This window comes from Corvus cornix, chromosome 12 (assembly GCF_000738735.6).
Source record: "Corvus cornix cornix isolate S_Up_H32 chromosome 12, ASM73873v5, whole genome shotgun sequence".
NCBI lineage: Eukaryota > Metazoa > Chordata > Aves > Passeriformes > Corvidae > Corvus > Corvus cornix.
In genome coordinates this window covers 10768521-10781779 of record NC_046342.1, presented here as the reverse complement: position 1 = coordinate 10781779, position 13259 = coordinate 10768521, and the positions used below count along the sequence as shown (strand labels likewise).

The following is a 13259-nucleotide window of genomic DNA, read 5'->3' as shown; positions in this document are numbered from 1 at the left end:
CAAACAGTGGGAAATGAATGCAGGAAGCAACTCAACAGCATGTGAGCAACAACCTCAGTCTCTACTTACTGCCTTTCAAACCATAACTCTGTTAACAAAGCCACAATGAAAATATCTGAAAACACTGCAGAGAAGCCCATCTTCTTCATCTTAAGCGGAAGATTCATATAAACACCATTTCCCTACAATGAGGATATGCATCACAAATTTGAACACAGAGCCATAATTTACAGCACCATTGATTGATGTAGTGTTGTCCTCAAAACCAGTCATCTGCAAAACTTGGGTATTAGTAAGAAGTTAAAACAACAAACTAAAGATACCACTTTCTCTGACAGAGAGGCTAACTAGAACTTAATTAAGCACTAGCTCTACAGAAGAACATATACCCTCATCACAAGAAACATGACAAGTCAAATTTCAAAGATAAACCAAAATTTATTTAAAACAACAAAAATAAGACATTGCTACTGTCAAGATAGAAAAAAAAGGAGGATTCTTTTACTGAATGTGACAAGACAGCCAATTTACAGCAGTTTACATTAATTCTGAGATCAGGTTGGGTTTTACACTGCTTCAATTGACTATATGTACTTTCTGCAAGACAAACTGGTTCCCCTTCCCTCCCCTTTCCAAAAGAACTGACAAAAATATCCTATAAAAAACATATACAGAATTTTGAGACATGATTGAAACATGAACCACTGTCCAAAAGTCTGGAACTTTCCAAGAAGGTTGGGTCCTTTGTGGCTTCAACCAACCCTCAACGGGGGAGCTACAAGCACAACACCATCCCCTCTGACAAAGAGCATTGGAATATTCCTTTTGGTAGACTGTGAAGAAGGAAAGAAAAGTTTACATTTACAAAACATTCATTTCAACCATAAAAACACACCTGAAACAACTCCAACAAACATGCAATGCTCTGGCATGCTGAAGAGATCAGTACAATTAACACCAAGTCTCTAGATACCCTGTGTACTTTCATAACAATTTGTCCAAAACCTCTGTTAGAGCTTGATTCAAAAAACAGTCAGCAATTAACTACTTTAACAGTATAACAGAGTGTAGTTTTAAAAAAAATCTCTGACAATAAATAAACTACTTTTCTAGTCCTTACTTTATAAATTTCTTCATAGGTTTCTTCATCAATTTCTATTGTAGTCACAGTTTCTTCCACATCACCCAAAATCATATTTAAGTGCTGATCATATGCCTGTAGGAATTAAGTTAGTTTATTATGTTTTCCAAAATACAAACATGAGCTTATTAAAATGAGAATTTTAGAAAGACTTTCAGACATAAATAGCTTAGTCTGATTTTGACCAAAGCACAATAGTATCAGTTCTAGTTATAACTCAACACAAACATAAGCAAATGAGAACTCTGCAGCAGGAAAAAAGGCACAACATTTAGATTTACTGGAACACTCTTGCAGGAAATAGCTCTGAAGCATTCTGTGAGAGCACTGACAAGACCTCAGAGACAGACACACTTTGTTAACACTAAACCAGGTACAGACGCTCTGCTGCCAGTCTGGCCTCCTGAAATTGATTGCCTGGGGCCAACTTAAAGGATATGAAAGCTGCTTCTCCTACAGTGCTACAAAACCTCAAACATATTCCAAAAACCTTACAAAGCACGTTGCAAACCACACATGTTCCTCATGGATCTCTCATTACCTCTGTGTTTTCAAAGGAGCTGAGGTCCAGATAACACATGGTGCAACTAGTTCTCTTCCCCAGCAGAGCACAGCACTCAGGGAGGATGACTGACTTAACAGAAAGCAAAAAATCTGAGAACCCAGCTGAGTACATATCCCACCACACCTCCCAGGGTGTGCCTTAAGGGATTCTTGCTTGATAACGATGACCCCAGTCTTGAAGAGGCCTCAGGGTACATCACAAGAAGAGGCTGACAGCATTATTACTTATTTCACAGATACAGAAATGGAAGCCAAAAAGCAATGAAATGAGTTGCTTGGTATCATTCAGGAGACAAGAAAAACAAAATACATCTCTTGACTTTCTAGGGAAGCTGTTAATAGCAGACAAAGCACTGAACAAATTACATTTTTCCAGCAATCACATTACACTTCTGGTACCTAAGACAATTCTTAGTGAATTCACTATTCTTAACCTACTTTCTCTAACCACTTCTGCACTTTCAACCAGGAAATGCAATTACTCATGTTTTAAAACTAATTTTTTCAACAAGCAGTGGAATGCTACAGGTAAACTTGTTTAACAGTCTGTTGTACATAAACAAAGGCTACCCAGTGCTTCGCTGAGTGAGTGTGGCAACATTCTGAAAGCTTTACTTACGTGTAATCTGCCTCTAAGCTCTCTGTCATTTCTCATTTTGACATAGATTCGCTCATCTAGACTGAGTCTGATGAGATCAAGTGGCTCCTCTACAGTATTTGTTGTTTGTTGCTAAAAAACAAAACAAAAGCATTATTTGTACAGAAGAAGCCGGTGAACTTTTCCATTCCTCAGTGTTTGTGAGACACAGAAAACAAAGGAGTGAGAACACAGATGTAAATACTTTAAATCATTCCTTCACATCCTGGTGAACCTGAATGCAGCTGATTTACCACTCTACTGATACTCACCAGCCTGAGCAGCATGAGTCAAAATATTTCAGTTTATTCTTGCAGTAAATCATTCCTCACACACAGGGGGATTGGAACTAGATGATCCTCAGGGTCTCTTCTAACACAAACCATTCTATGACTCTGAACTGTTTTTCTTATCAGCAGCCACAGTTTACACCGCAGCACAGAGCCCACACTGCATGAACCAGCACCACACCTGTGCCATGGCAGGCTGGAACAGCCGAACTCACGCTGACACCGGTGCCAGCACAGGGAGTTACCCGGGAACACCCTTGGGTGACCTCAGGCACCCGGGCACACGCTGCCCCCACACACTCACCGCTCCCGAGCTCTTGCTGGGCCACACACAGCCAGGCCGGGCCCCGAGGCTGGCGTGAAACCCCAACACACACTGGCCTGAGGCTCCCTTCTGTGAGAAAGGCGCACTTTGAGGATCGTAACTTAGAAAGGCTGAACACCTCCGTGCATATCCCACATCTTCCCTATCTCATATATATCCCATATCTCCGTTCCAGCTACCTCCTACCTTCAGAGCCAAGAGCACTGCCCTCGGCAGCTTTCCCCCTTCCCCTCCTGCGGCAGCGCCCGGGGCCAGCCGGCCGACTGCGGGCCCGCCACAAGCTCCGAGGCCGAGCAGGGATTTAATCTCGCACGGAAAGCGCTCCCTGGGAGCTGCGCCTCATGGGGGGCCCGGGCACACCCGGCCCAGCCGCGCAGCCCAGAGCCGGCAGCCGCTGGAAGAGGCGAAAGCCGCTCACCTGGTCCACCTCATCCGCCATCTTTCAAACCGCCTCCCGCGCCCGCCCGCGAGACTTTATGGCCCGGCCCCTTCCTTCCCTTCCCTTCGGCCGCGCGGGGCCGGGCCGGGACCTGCCCGCGCCGGCAGCAGCATGGGTAGAAAGCGCAGAGCAGCGCCCTGGCCCGTGGCCGGCAAAAAGAGGCGCTCCGGGGGGCTGCGGGAGGAAGATGAAGATGAGGAGGACGAGGAGGAGGGTGCGTGTGAGTGCGACAGGGAGGCCGTAGTGGGCCGGGCTCTGCGCCGCCGCCGCCGCTCGGGCCGCTCCAGGCCGCGGGGGTCGGGGAGCAGCGGTGCCAGCGCGCCCTTGGGAAGGACGGCCACGCCGGGCTGGAGGGGATGGTTATCGGCGGCGTTATCGGCTGTGCTATCGGCTGTGTTATCGGCGGTGGGATCAGTGCCCCAACTCCCGGGCGTTAAACCCGTGTGTGACGCCGACAAAGGCTGAGCGAGTCCATGCGGGGTTGTTTTATCTCGGCCGCGCTCTCCAGAGCAGTTTCACGTGGTAATAAGTTGTTGTGAGTGGCAAGCACAATGCTTGGTTTTCCGCCGATCCCTTCGGTAGGACTATAGGAATCTTTAAGTCATTTCTGTGAGTTACATGATGTATTTTCCTCAAACAAGTCTCGCTGTTCAAATCTTCCCTATTTATAAACAGTGACATGCTCAGCATTGTCAGTGCCCACATTCTTCTGTAGCTGCCTCTAATGAAATCCGTGGAGGTGTTGTTTCACATGGCGATGAAACTCCATTCTCTAACATTAGTTTAATAACATTCATTTCTTTTGTCACATGCAGATGATTTTGAAAAGAAAAAACCCAGTGTAAAGAAGAACTCAAAGGCTCCAGCTAGTAAAAAGGAAGAAGATTGTGATACTGGAGTTTCCAACTCAGCAAAAACTTCCAAACCTTCAAAACAAAAAGAGGCAAAATCACAAATAAAAGAAAGTAAAAGAAATGGTAGGAATAAAGAGAATTGTATCAAAGAGGAAACATGCAGGTAAATTTATTTATCATTCAAGTCTGTGGAGCTTTTTCTTCATCTTACTTCTTTGTGTGGTTTGATTGTCAGTTACTCAGTGTGTTGTTACTGATGCAGAGGTCACGCTTCATTTATTTCCCTATTTTTAGTATTTGATAAACAAGCGCCTGCATTTCATGGTGATGGTATGTTTTGATGATTTTAACAGTGACTCACTGAAGTGTCCTCAGAAGGAAATGAAGACAGAATCTCCTGTTAAAAAAGAGATGGATGAAGACAATACTGATGATGGTGGTGATGATGATGATGATGATGAAAGTGAAGATGAATGGGAGGATGTGGAAGGTAACAATTGCACAATATTCATTTTAAGCACTTTTTAAGAGCTTGTGTATCACAATGATTCTTCAACAGCAGGCAACCAGCATCCCACAGTTATTTGAAATAACTTAGCACACACAGTGTTATGGGAGATCCAGGAACTGGTAGTTAATGGAGATGTTCTGTTTAAAGGTTGTTTGAACACTTCAGAAGGAAACACTTTAGAACATTTCAGAAGGATCTCATCATCAGTCCTCCATGGGAATCTATTCCATGTTTACTTATAATTTAGTAATATTTTATTTTTCCAGAACTCCAGGAACCTGCTACAGATAAGTTAGAAGAAGCTGCTGTTCTTCCATCAGTGGGGCTGCCAAGAAATCCCGTTGAGATTGAGATTGAAACCCCAGAGCAGATGAAGAAAAGAGAGAGGAGGTAAGAACAAGGAGGTGGTGGAGGGCTGGAAAAGGCTGAAGTTAAAAATACCATAAGTCTTGACTGTCATTGACTTGCTGTGTTCTGGTTGAAAATGCCCACTTGATGCAGACCATTGAGTTGGAATGTTGCAGGGTTGTGGGATGAAGAACAGTTTACATACTGACAATTCTACCAAAAATCTTCAGTGTAAGTTGGCAGGAATTGAGGAGGTTTTTCAGCTTCCTTGAAAATCAAGTGTGTAACTTCATTGTGTTTTACTATCTCCATTTCCTGTGAAGGGACAGCAGTAGATCTCTGCAAGGAGAGCTGTGGGTGAATGGCACTGTGTTACTGCAAAATCATAACAGCCTGTTCACATAGCCAGTCACTAAACCTTTCCTTAAGTGTGCACAGAAGATTGTCTGGGATGGGTTCTGTTCGTGAGCTGACCCAGTTCAGGAATCTAGAAAGGCAGGTCCACAGAAATCCCACAACATCCATTTCTTTTGTAATCTGCAGAGAAAAAAGAAAAGCTGAGTTTGAGATGTACCTTCGGAGAATGATGAAACGTTTCAGCAAGGAGGTTCGTGAGGACACACATAAGGTATTTGTCACAGGGAACCATGGCAGAGAAGAAACTGAGCATAAAGATGTCTGAACTGATTTGTAATCAAAAGGAGCTAATTTTTATCAAATAACACGGGGCCATGGCTAGAAGTGAAAAAACCAGAGAGGCTGTAGTCCTGACAGATGCTTGTTAAGATTCCTCCTAAACTGTGAGTTGGAAACACCAGTGCCTGTGTTAGTAAAATTCTAACTCAAAGCCTGTGTGAGTAGGATGTATATTTCTCTGTGGAGGGATATCTTCTCATTCTGTCACAGTTAAACTGTCAGTCATGTAGAGCAGGAGACATTTGCAAGGACTTCAGTGCTTTACTGTCTTCTGAAGACAGCACTGTGAATGCTTGGGAGGCTTCAGTGTTGCCTGTCTCAGTTAAAAGGAGCAGTGAAGTATTCCTTGTCTTTACCATGGACAGTAGTTCCAATAAGGAAAATCTCTTGTGAACTCACTTTTAAACTTTTCTGTCTCAGGTTCACCTGCTGTGTTTGTTAGCAAATGGTTTCTATAGGAACAGGATCTGCAGCCAGCCAGATCTCCTCGCCGTTGGTCTGTCCATCGTCCCCGCCCGCTTCACCCAAGTGCCCGCAGGCCACATGGGCCTCGTTTACCTTTCCAACTTGGTGAAATGGTAAAACTCTCTTCTGATCATGCTGTCACATAGAATGTAGAGCTACGGTTCAGGGAGAGGGGTAACTGTAACTTAACAATTTTCTGTGGTTTTTTGGATTTTATATACAAGGGTGAGAGGCTGTCTTTTTTACAGAAGGAGAGGGTGAACTCTGAAGTTTAAGAATACAGTCACAAACACTGGACAGTAAGCAAGTGTCTTGTATTTCAGGTTTGTTGGAACCTTCACTGTCAATGATGAGCTTTCCACTGAAAAAGGAGAGCCCCTTCAGTCAACACTGGAGAGGAGGTTTGCCATCTATGCTGCACAGGATGATGAGGAGCTGGTTCATGTAAGAGACTGGGAAGTACTGGGTTGGTGAGTGTGGATGTTGTGTGTCAGGTCATACACAAAGTGGTGGGAGGGTGGATTTGAAGAAAGCAGATCAGTGATTAAGTGATTCTGTAGCTTTTTATTTTCTTGTATTTTTATCTGGAGAGCTCCTGTGATTAAATTATTGAATTTAAACTGTTTTGCAGATATTTTTAATTATTCTGCGAGCATTACAGCTGCTGTGTCGCCTCGTGCTGTCTTTTCAGCCTATTCCTCTCAAGGAGACAAGACCAAAGGTAGTTTTTGTTGTTTGTGTGGAATAAGGAATAGGTTACTGATTTAGTAGGATTAAAAAAACTTTCTGGCTGTTACAACTTGCAGTGAATCGCTTACTGCGGGAACCAGGGTTCTCTCTACATTGCAGGAAATGCACACCCTTAATTTTTATTTTCTTCTTTAAGAAAAGCCACTCATTTCTGTGTTTCAGCAAAGATTTCTTAATGTTTCAGTGGGTTTACATTTCTTTAAAACTTAGACAGCAACTCTTGCTGCATGAGTACACCTCTCTTCAGCCAGTTGCCTGAAGTTTTCCAAGTCCCTGAGACATGAATTGACTGCCTGCCAGCCTTTGGTCTGCATGAACCTTGGGCTCATTTCAGTCTTTTTTTTTTTTTTTTTAACCATATTCTTAGCTGCAGTGATAAAAGTGACCTAGCCTGTGTCTTTGCAGGGAAAGAGCTCATCCAAGAGGCTGTCTCACAGCAGCACCTCTGAGGGGCAGGAGAGTTCTGCCACAACACCCAAAGCTGGGGCAAAAAAATGTCCCTGCAAAAAAACCAAGCAGGACGAGAAATCCTCAGAGAGCAAAGAAGACAAGAAGGAGCCAAAGAAACCCAAAACTGCGCAGACTGAAAGGACACACAGGTCAAAGCTGACTAAAGGCAGCCAGGAACAGAAGGAATCAAATAATGAGAGCAGTTTAGCAGAAAAGGATGTGCCAGTCAGGCCCAAGAACGACCGCCGGAGACGAGTGGCCTCCAAGGTGTGTTACAAGGAAGAGAGTGGAAGTGATGATGGCAGTGGTTCAAACTTTGAGATTTCAGAGGAGGAGAGTGAACTCTCTGATGAGGATTTTGAAACTGTCCCTAAAAGGCGGAGGAGCTCACTGGCCCCCCAGAATTCAAAGGTGACAACTATAAAAAGCCCCAAAACTGAGACTTCAGAATCAAGGCTGTCAAAAAGTTCGTGTGGAGCTGAGCCTAAGCCAGCAAAAAGTACAACTCCAGCCTTGCCTCAAGCACAGAGGAAGAGAAGCAAAATAATTTCTAGTGATGAGGATGATGGACAGCAGGAGGTGAGGAAAGCAATGGGCACAGACCAGTGGCTGGAGGTTTTCCTTGAGCCTGAGGACAAATGGGTTTGTGTAGACTGTGTTCATGGCAATGTGGGCCAGCCCCAGCTGTGCTTCGCACATGCCACAAAGCCGCTGTTCTACGTTGTGGGGTTTGACAACAATGGGAGTGTCAGGGATGTGACACAAAGATATGATCCAGCGTGGATGACCTCAACAAGGAAGAGCCGTGTGGACCCTGAGTGGTGGGAAGAGACACTGCAGCCATATGAAAGTCCTGATGTGGAGAGAGACAGGAAGGAAGAAAATGAGGTAAATGGCAATAGGTTGTTCAAGGCATGTAGTGCCAGGAGTCCAGTCCCTGGATTCTCATTCAGGCAAAAGCATTAGAAATCTCTTTCCATGAGGAAGGAGGTTTGTATTTGAACTTGGAATGTTGAGATTGAACATGTTTTAAAGAGAATATACAGTGATAAGTAATAAATGATGGAGTTTCTTCAGAGAAATTTGTATAGCAGAGGTACTGCACTTACCCTTCTCAGAGAGAGTTTTTGAAACACATAGGCTAGGGTGCACATCTCAGTACTTATTTGCAGCAAGAATGCTTTGGTCTGTTGGCTCATCTGATTAGTTTCTGGTGTTTTTTCTCTTTGGTCCATATTACTGTCATTCTTAATTTCTTACAAAGGGTAGTGCAAGAAAGTTATGAAATTACTCTGTTCTGTAAAATTCTTACAGTTTCAAGTGAAGCTTCAAGATCAACCTCTACCAACAGCAATTGGAGAGTACAAAAACCACCCTCTCTATGCACTGAAGAGGCACCTCTTGAAATACCAGGCCATCTATCCTGAGACAGCTGCTATCTTGGGCTACTGCAGAGGAGAGGCTGTCTACTCCAGGTGAGTTGTGCACCTGTTGTCATCTGCATCTGTGATCTTTGTAATAAATTAAAGAGCTAATTTGCATGATGGTATCAGCAGTAACAGGTGAGGCATGTAGCTGCTCTGACAGCATTTCTGTATCAGTAGGATACAGCTTTTTATTATTTCTACTGTGATAAGCTTTCTGTGGATCTGTTACAGATCACTTGAAAACTTTTACATTTGCTGTTTTCTGGCCTTTTCAGAGACTGCATACACACACTGCACTCCAGGGACACTTGGCTGAAGCAAGCTCGAGTGGTGAGGGTTGGAGAAATGCCTTACAAGGTAAGAAGGTTTGACTTCCTCCTGTGTAATCCACCTGCTCTCTAAAGCTCAAGCCTAGTTCTGTTTTGGTTTTTGTCTTTTGTCAGCGGATGTAGATTTCACACTTGCTTGTGTGGTTTGTGGTAGCTGTAGTGTCCACCTGCTGTGCCTGTAGTTCCTACATGCTACCCAAAGCCCAGCTTCGTCTTTTTCCCACTCCAAGGCTATCTGGCAGAACTGGCTCCTTTTCACCTTCTCCAAAGGCATCCCAGTGTTTAGTGCACTGCTGGATCTCTACCTGTTGCATACAGGTTCTGTGGGTTGGCATTTATAGGCAGTGGATATTGAAGCTAGGAAATGGCATTTCTGTTCTCCCTGACCCTTCTCCTTCGGTGTCCTAGGAAAACCTGAAACCACTGTCAGCTTGTTGTGATGTTCCAGGCCTGGTTGTCGTATTTGCAGATGGTGAAGGGATTTTCCAACCGGGCGAGGAAGGCACGCCTGGCAGAGCCGGCGAACCGGGACCGGGAGGACCTGGCGCTGTTCGGCCACTGGCAGACAGAGGAGTATCAGCCTCCCATAGCAGTGGATGGAAAGGTAGCTGGGAAGGCAGAGGGCTGGTGCTAAAGGAAGTGGTTTGTGTGGAGCTCTGGGCTTTATTTTTCCAGAATTTGCATGTTTCAGAGGTGAGATCACTCAAACATCTGGATTCAGGATTAAGAGTTCCGAGGTGAATGTTCACAGGAGGAAGTAGTAAAAACTCTACCGAGGTCTTTCTTTCACAAGTACAGGTAGTGAGTGCAGACTGCTAAAGTCAGAATTTCATTGATCGGATCTTCCTAGCCCATGTTTGCCTTGCTAATTCTCTGCATTACAGTCTGAGTAACAAAGCTTGGGCAGAGGACATAGCTGGGCAATATAACCATGCAGCTAAAAACTAGGCTTGTACCTTGTCATGTGAATATTAATTGAATACTGGAGTGGAATGTAGGAGGTCAGGAGGGGAGAGTCCCTGAGTTGCAGCAGGTATTTTCAGCTCTCTCCAGAAAGCAGGATTATCAGCATCTCTCTTTAATTTTGCCATAACAGGTTCCTCGGAATGAATATGGAAATGTCTATCTCTTCCTGCCATCCATGTTACCTGTTGGCTGCGTGCAGCTGAAACTTCCAAACCTGAACAGAGTGGCACGGAAGTTGAACATTGACTGTGCTCAAGCCATCACTGGATTTGATTTTCACGGTGGCTACTCGCACCCAGTGTATGTGAAAGCTGCTTTGTTGCACCTGTCAGATCTTGATGTCCTGCAGAGGTTGTGTATCTTGTGTTAAGTGGAGCATGTGACCAGTTCCACACTTGGATCGTTTGAGACAGACGGTTCTAGCAGTATTCAGTAGCTTTTGGGCTGGGTCAGCAGGCATTTGCTCCCTTTCTTTTTCCTTCTCGGAGCTGACAGAGGATTGTGTTCTCCTTCCTAGTACTGATGGGTATGTGGTGTGTGAAGAGTATAAAGAGGTCCTTGTTGCTGCCTGGGAGAATGAACAAGCAGAAATAGAAAAGAAGGAGAAGGAGGTAAGAATTATTTTTGCAACTTCCTTATTGTTATATTTATGAAGTAAATTTCATTGAAACTGGGCAGTGAACAGGGTCGGCTGTGTAAGCGACAAGCATGAGGCTTTTTTGATGGCAGTTTAAAAATCTTAAAGCTTTCCTTTTCCACAGGCATAAATACATTGAAACTCACAGTAGTAAATTTTTCTCTTTCCAATAACAATCCCCCACAGAAGCGTGAGAAAAGAGCTTTAGGGAATTGGAAGCTGCTGACAAAAGGACTTCTCATCAGAGAGAGACTGAAGCAACGCTACTCCATCAAGGTATCCTGCATTTCTCTTAGTATTTTCTTTTTCTGCATGTTATTTTAACCATAGAATAGAATTTCCAGAGTGTAGTTGCTCAAAAGTCTTCAGGTAGTCAAAAAAACTACACCAGAAGTTCAATGTAGTCATGTTCGTCAAAGATTCATTACTGTTTAACAAGGGATGAATGTTTCTATTTTTATTACTATTTTCTGTTTTGACATACCCCCTTCCTAGATTTATTCCTCCAAGCCAAGCATGTAGCTAACAGGATGAGAGTGGGGCACTTTTCCTTGTAAGTTAGATATTTTAGTTGTTAATTTTTTCCCCAAGGAGAAAGGGGAAAGCCTGATCTTTTTAAAACAGGCTGGTTTTATTCTTCTATTGTCAAAAATGTTTTGCTTGTGTTGAAATGTTCAGAAATAGCACTTTGGGTGAGAAGCCCGAACCAGAGCAACCAACCTCTCTAAGGTCACTCAGTGTCACTGTGACCAAAGACAAGCCCTTTTAGAAAGAGGCAGTTATCTTAGAGTGACTTTCTGATTTTCACACCTGTTTTCCAGACTGAGCCATCAGCACCTGAGACAGAGAAAGGAGGGGGATTCTCTTCTGATGAAGAAGGAGCTCCAAGCTCCGAGAGCGCAGTGGGGAACACAGCCATTTATTGGCCCCAAAATCGCCAGCTAGAGAAACAAGAAGAGAAAACAACCAAAAAGAGCAAGCGAGAAAAGAGAGGAGAAGCAGCTCAGTTGTTCCCATTTGAGAAATTGTGATGACAAGCTTTTCTTGGCTGTTTTCAGATGCAGGAAAAACAGCCATGATAAAAGTACCCTTTGCCAGTTAGGGCCTTAGGTCTTCCTGTGCACTTGTGTTTCTGAGCTGTCAGGGACCAACCTAATTCAGTATCCAGTTTCCTTTGATATCACAAGGATCACTTAGATCTCAGTTAGATTCTTCCTTTATCCTTGGACTTGGGAGAAGTAGACATGGAGCTGCACTTTCTGAGATCACTTTGCTTTGTTCGGGTTTTTGCTCTCTTTTGTATCACTCAGCACTAATAGTTGAGTTTCCTGAGGCACTCCTGTCAGTAGCAGTCTCCCATTTTTCCCTGCTTGCTCAGAACTAAAGCATCCAGCTGCTTTTTACTTGTCTGCAGAGAGGTGGCCAAAGGAATGCTGATGCCTACTTCGATCCATACCCAAATCAGCGGTGAGGTAGAGTCTGGCATTTGTGTCTCAAGGGGAAATACTTCCTCTAAGGTCTAAAAAAAACCCCCACAATCAGAATATGGAGGAACTAATACTTTCTAAAGAATACTTGCATTTGTAATGTAAGTTTGGCTTTTCAGCCTACCATCTTCCTTTACTCTCAGAAATCTTGTGCTTTGGAAGGGAGAAGCCCTGTCCTTGTTACAAACTTAAGGTTCAGTATGCTTTCTTAAGTAATGTCAATATATACATACTTGCTTCTGTTGCTTATCAAGATCCTGTTCTGAAGCAAAACATGTAAAACTGGCTAAATCTCACTGTTGGAACAAAATTCACTAAAACCACAGAATTCTTGTTATCCAGTACCATAGCATTAAAAAACTGTTGAGAGAGGAATGTTAAATCTACATAAGCTTTTCCTGCACTTTTGTAGTAGAAATACTGATCTGTCTTTGGCAGTATTATGTATCTAAATTCCACTGACACAGTCTCTTCAAAAATGGAGGGGAAAACAATTTAGTCATTGCTGGACATTGTCACAGAGGAAAGACTGGATTGTTAGAAAATGGCTTTCATGTAATTATGTTCAGAAAAAAATCTATTTTTGTACTGTATTTGTAGATCAAAATAAAGTTGGAAAAAAAGAATACGTTGTTTGTTTTCTGAATGCACAGGTAACACCCAGTCTCCTTAAAATACAAGAGGCTGTAGCAGTCGGGTTGAACCATCATGTTTTTCAAATAATCTTAGAGAGGCAAGGAAGCCACTGACTTCAGTGGTCGGTACTGGGAGTAAACCCATGGCAGGCTGCTGCAGCCTGGCATCACACACAGCACACAGACCCGAGAGCAGCTGTGCTGTTAGGGGGAACTCACTTCCCAAAGCAGGGAAGTATTTGCAGGACAAACAAAAACCAACAGTAGAAAACTCTCGTGGAAGCTACAAACTAACCCTCCACCTACCT

General features: G+C 43.7%; 2 protein-coding genes across 5 annotated transcripts; one reads left to right on the top strand and one right to left on the bottom strand.

Annotated features, from left to right (window-relative positions):
- Positions 1-418: 418 nt before the first annotated feature.
- On the bottom strand, positions 419-3528 carry LSM3 (LSM3 homolog, U6 small nuclear RNA and mRNA degradation associated). Of its 2 annotated transcripts, none has more exons than XM_010390108.4 (4): positions 3376-3528; positions 2325-2435; positions 1121-1216; positions 419-833 (listed from the first exon to the last, which is right to left on the bottom strand). In XM_010390108.4, exons 1-4 carry the CDS (start codon positions 3394-3396, stop codon positions 753-755), a joined length of 309 nt encoding a protein of 102 aa, XP_010388410.1. In that variant the 5' UTR covers positions 3397-3528; the 3' UTR covers positions 419-752. The 2 variants fall into 2 exon arrangements, with proteins under 2 accessions (XP_010388410.1, XP_039414994.1); XM_039559060.1 differs by lacking the exon at positions 3376-3528 and adding an exon at positions 2615-2644.
- On the top strand, positions 3446-12942 carry XPC (XPC complex subunit, DNA damage recognition and repair factor). 3 transcript variants are annotated; one of them, XM_010390110.4, is made up of 16 exons: positions 3447-3610; positions 4212-4413; positions 4604-4740; positions 5028-5151; positions 5653-5737; positions 6226-6383; positions 6594-6714; positions 6902-6991; positions 7426-8358; positions 8785-8945; positions 9173-9254; positions 9696-9830; positions 10323-10492; positions 10710-10803; positions 11016-11105; positions 11651-12942. In XM_010390110.4, exons 1-16 carry the CDS (start codon positions 3508-3510, stop codon positions 11858-11860), a joined length of 2895 nt encoding a protein of 964 aa, XP_010388412.3. In that variant the 5' UTR covers positions 3447-3507; the 3' UTR covers positions 11861-12942. The 3 variants fall into 3 exon arrangements, 2 of the variants coding, with proteins under 2 accessions (XP_010388412.3, XP_010388411.3); XM_010390109.4 differs by having other exon boundaries at positions 3447-3616; XR_002043482.3 differs by lacking the exon at positions 11651-12942 and having other exon boundaries at positions 3446-3616; positions 9635-9830; positions 11016-11089.
- The last annotated feature ends 317 nt before the right edge of the window (positions 12943-13259 follow it).

Bases quoted from the DNA above. Each gene is read 5' to 3' on its own strand.
- LSM3 (XM_010390108.4), bottom strand. From the start codon at position 3,396: ATGGCGGATGAGGTGGACCAG. The intron at 2,436-3,375 runs GTGAGCGGCTTT...TTTGTTTTTTAG, and splicing joins TGGCGGATGAGGTGGACCAG to CAACAAACAACAAATACTGT. The intron at 1,217-2,324 runs GTAAGTAAAGCT...TAATTCCTACAG, and splicing joins AGCTTAGAGGCAGATTACAC to GCATATGATCAGCACTTAAA.
- XPC (XM_010390109.4), top strand. From the start codon at position 3,508: ATGGGTAGAAAGCGCAGAGCAGCGCCCTGGCCCGTGGCCGGCAAAAAG. The intron at 9,255-9,695 runs GTAAGAAGGTTT...TCGTATTTGCAG, and splicing joins TTGGAGAAATGCCTTACAAG to ATGGTGAAGGGATTTTCCAA. The intron at 10,804-11,015 runs GTAAGAATTATT...AATCCCCCACAG, and splicing joins TAGAAAAGAAGGAGAAGGAG to AAGCGTGAGAAAAGAGCTTT.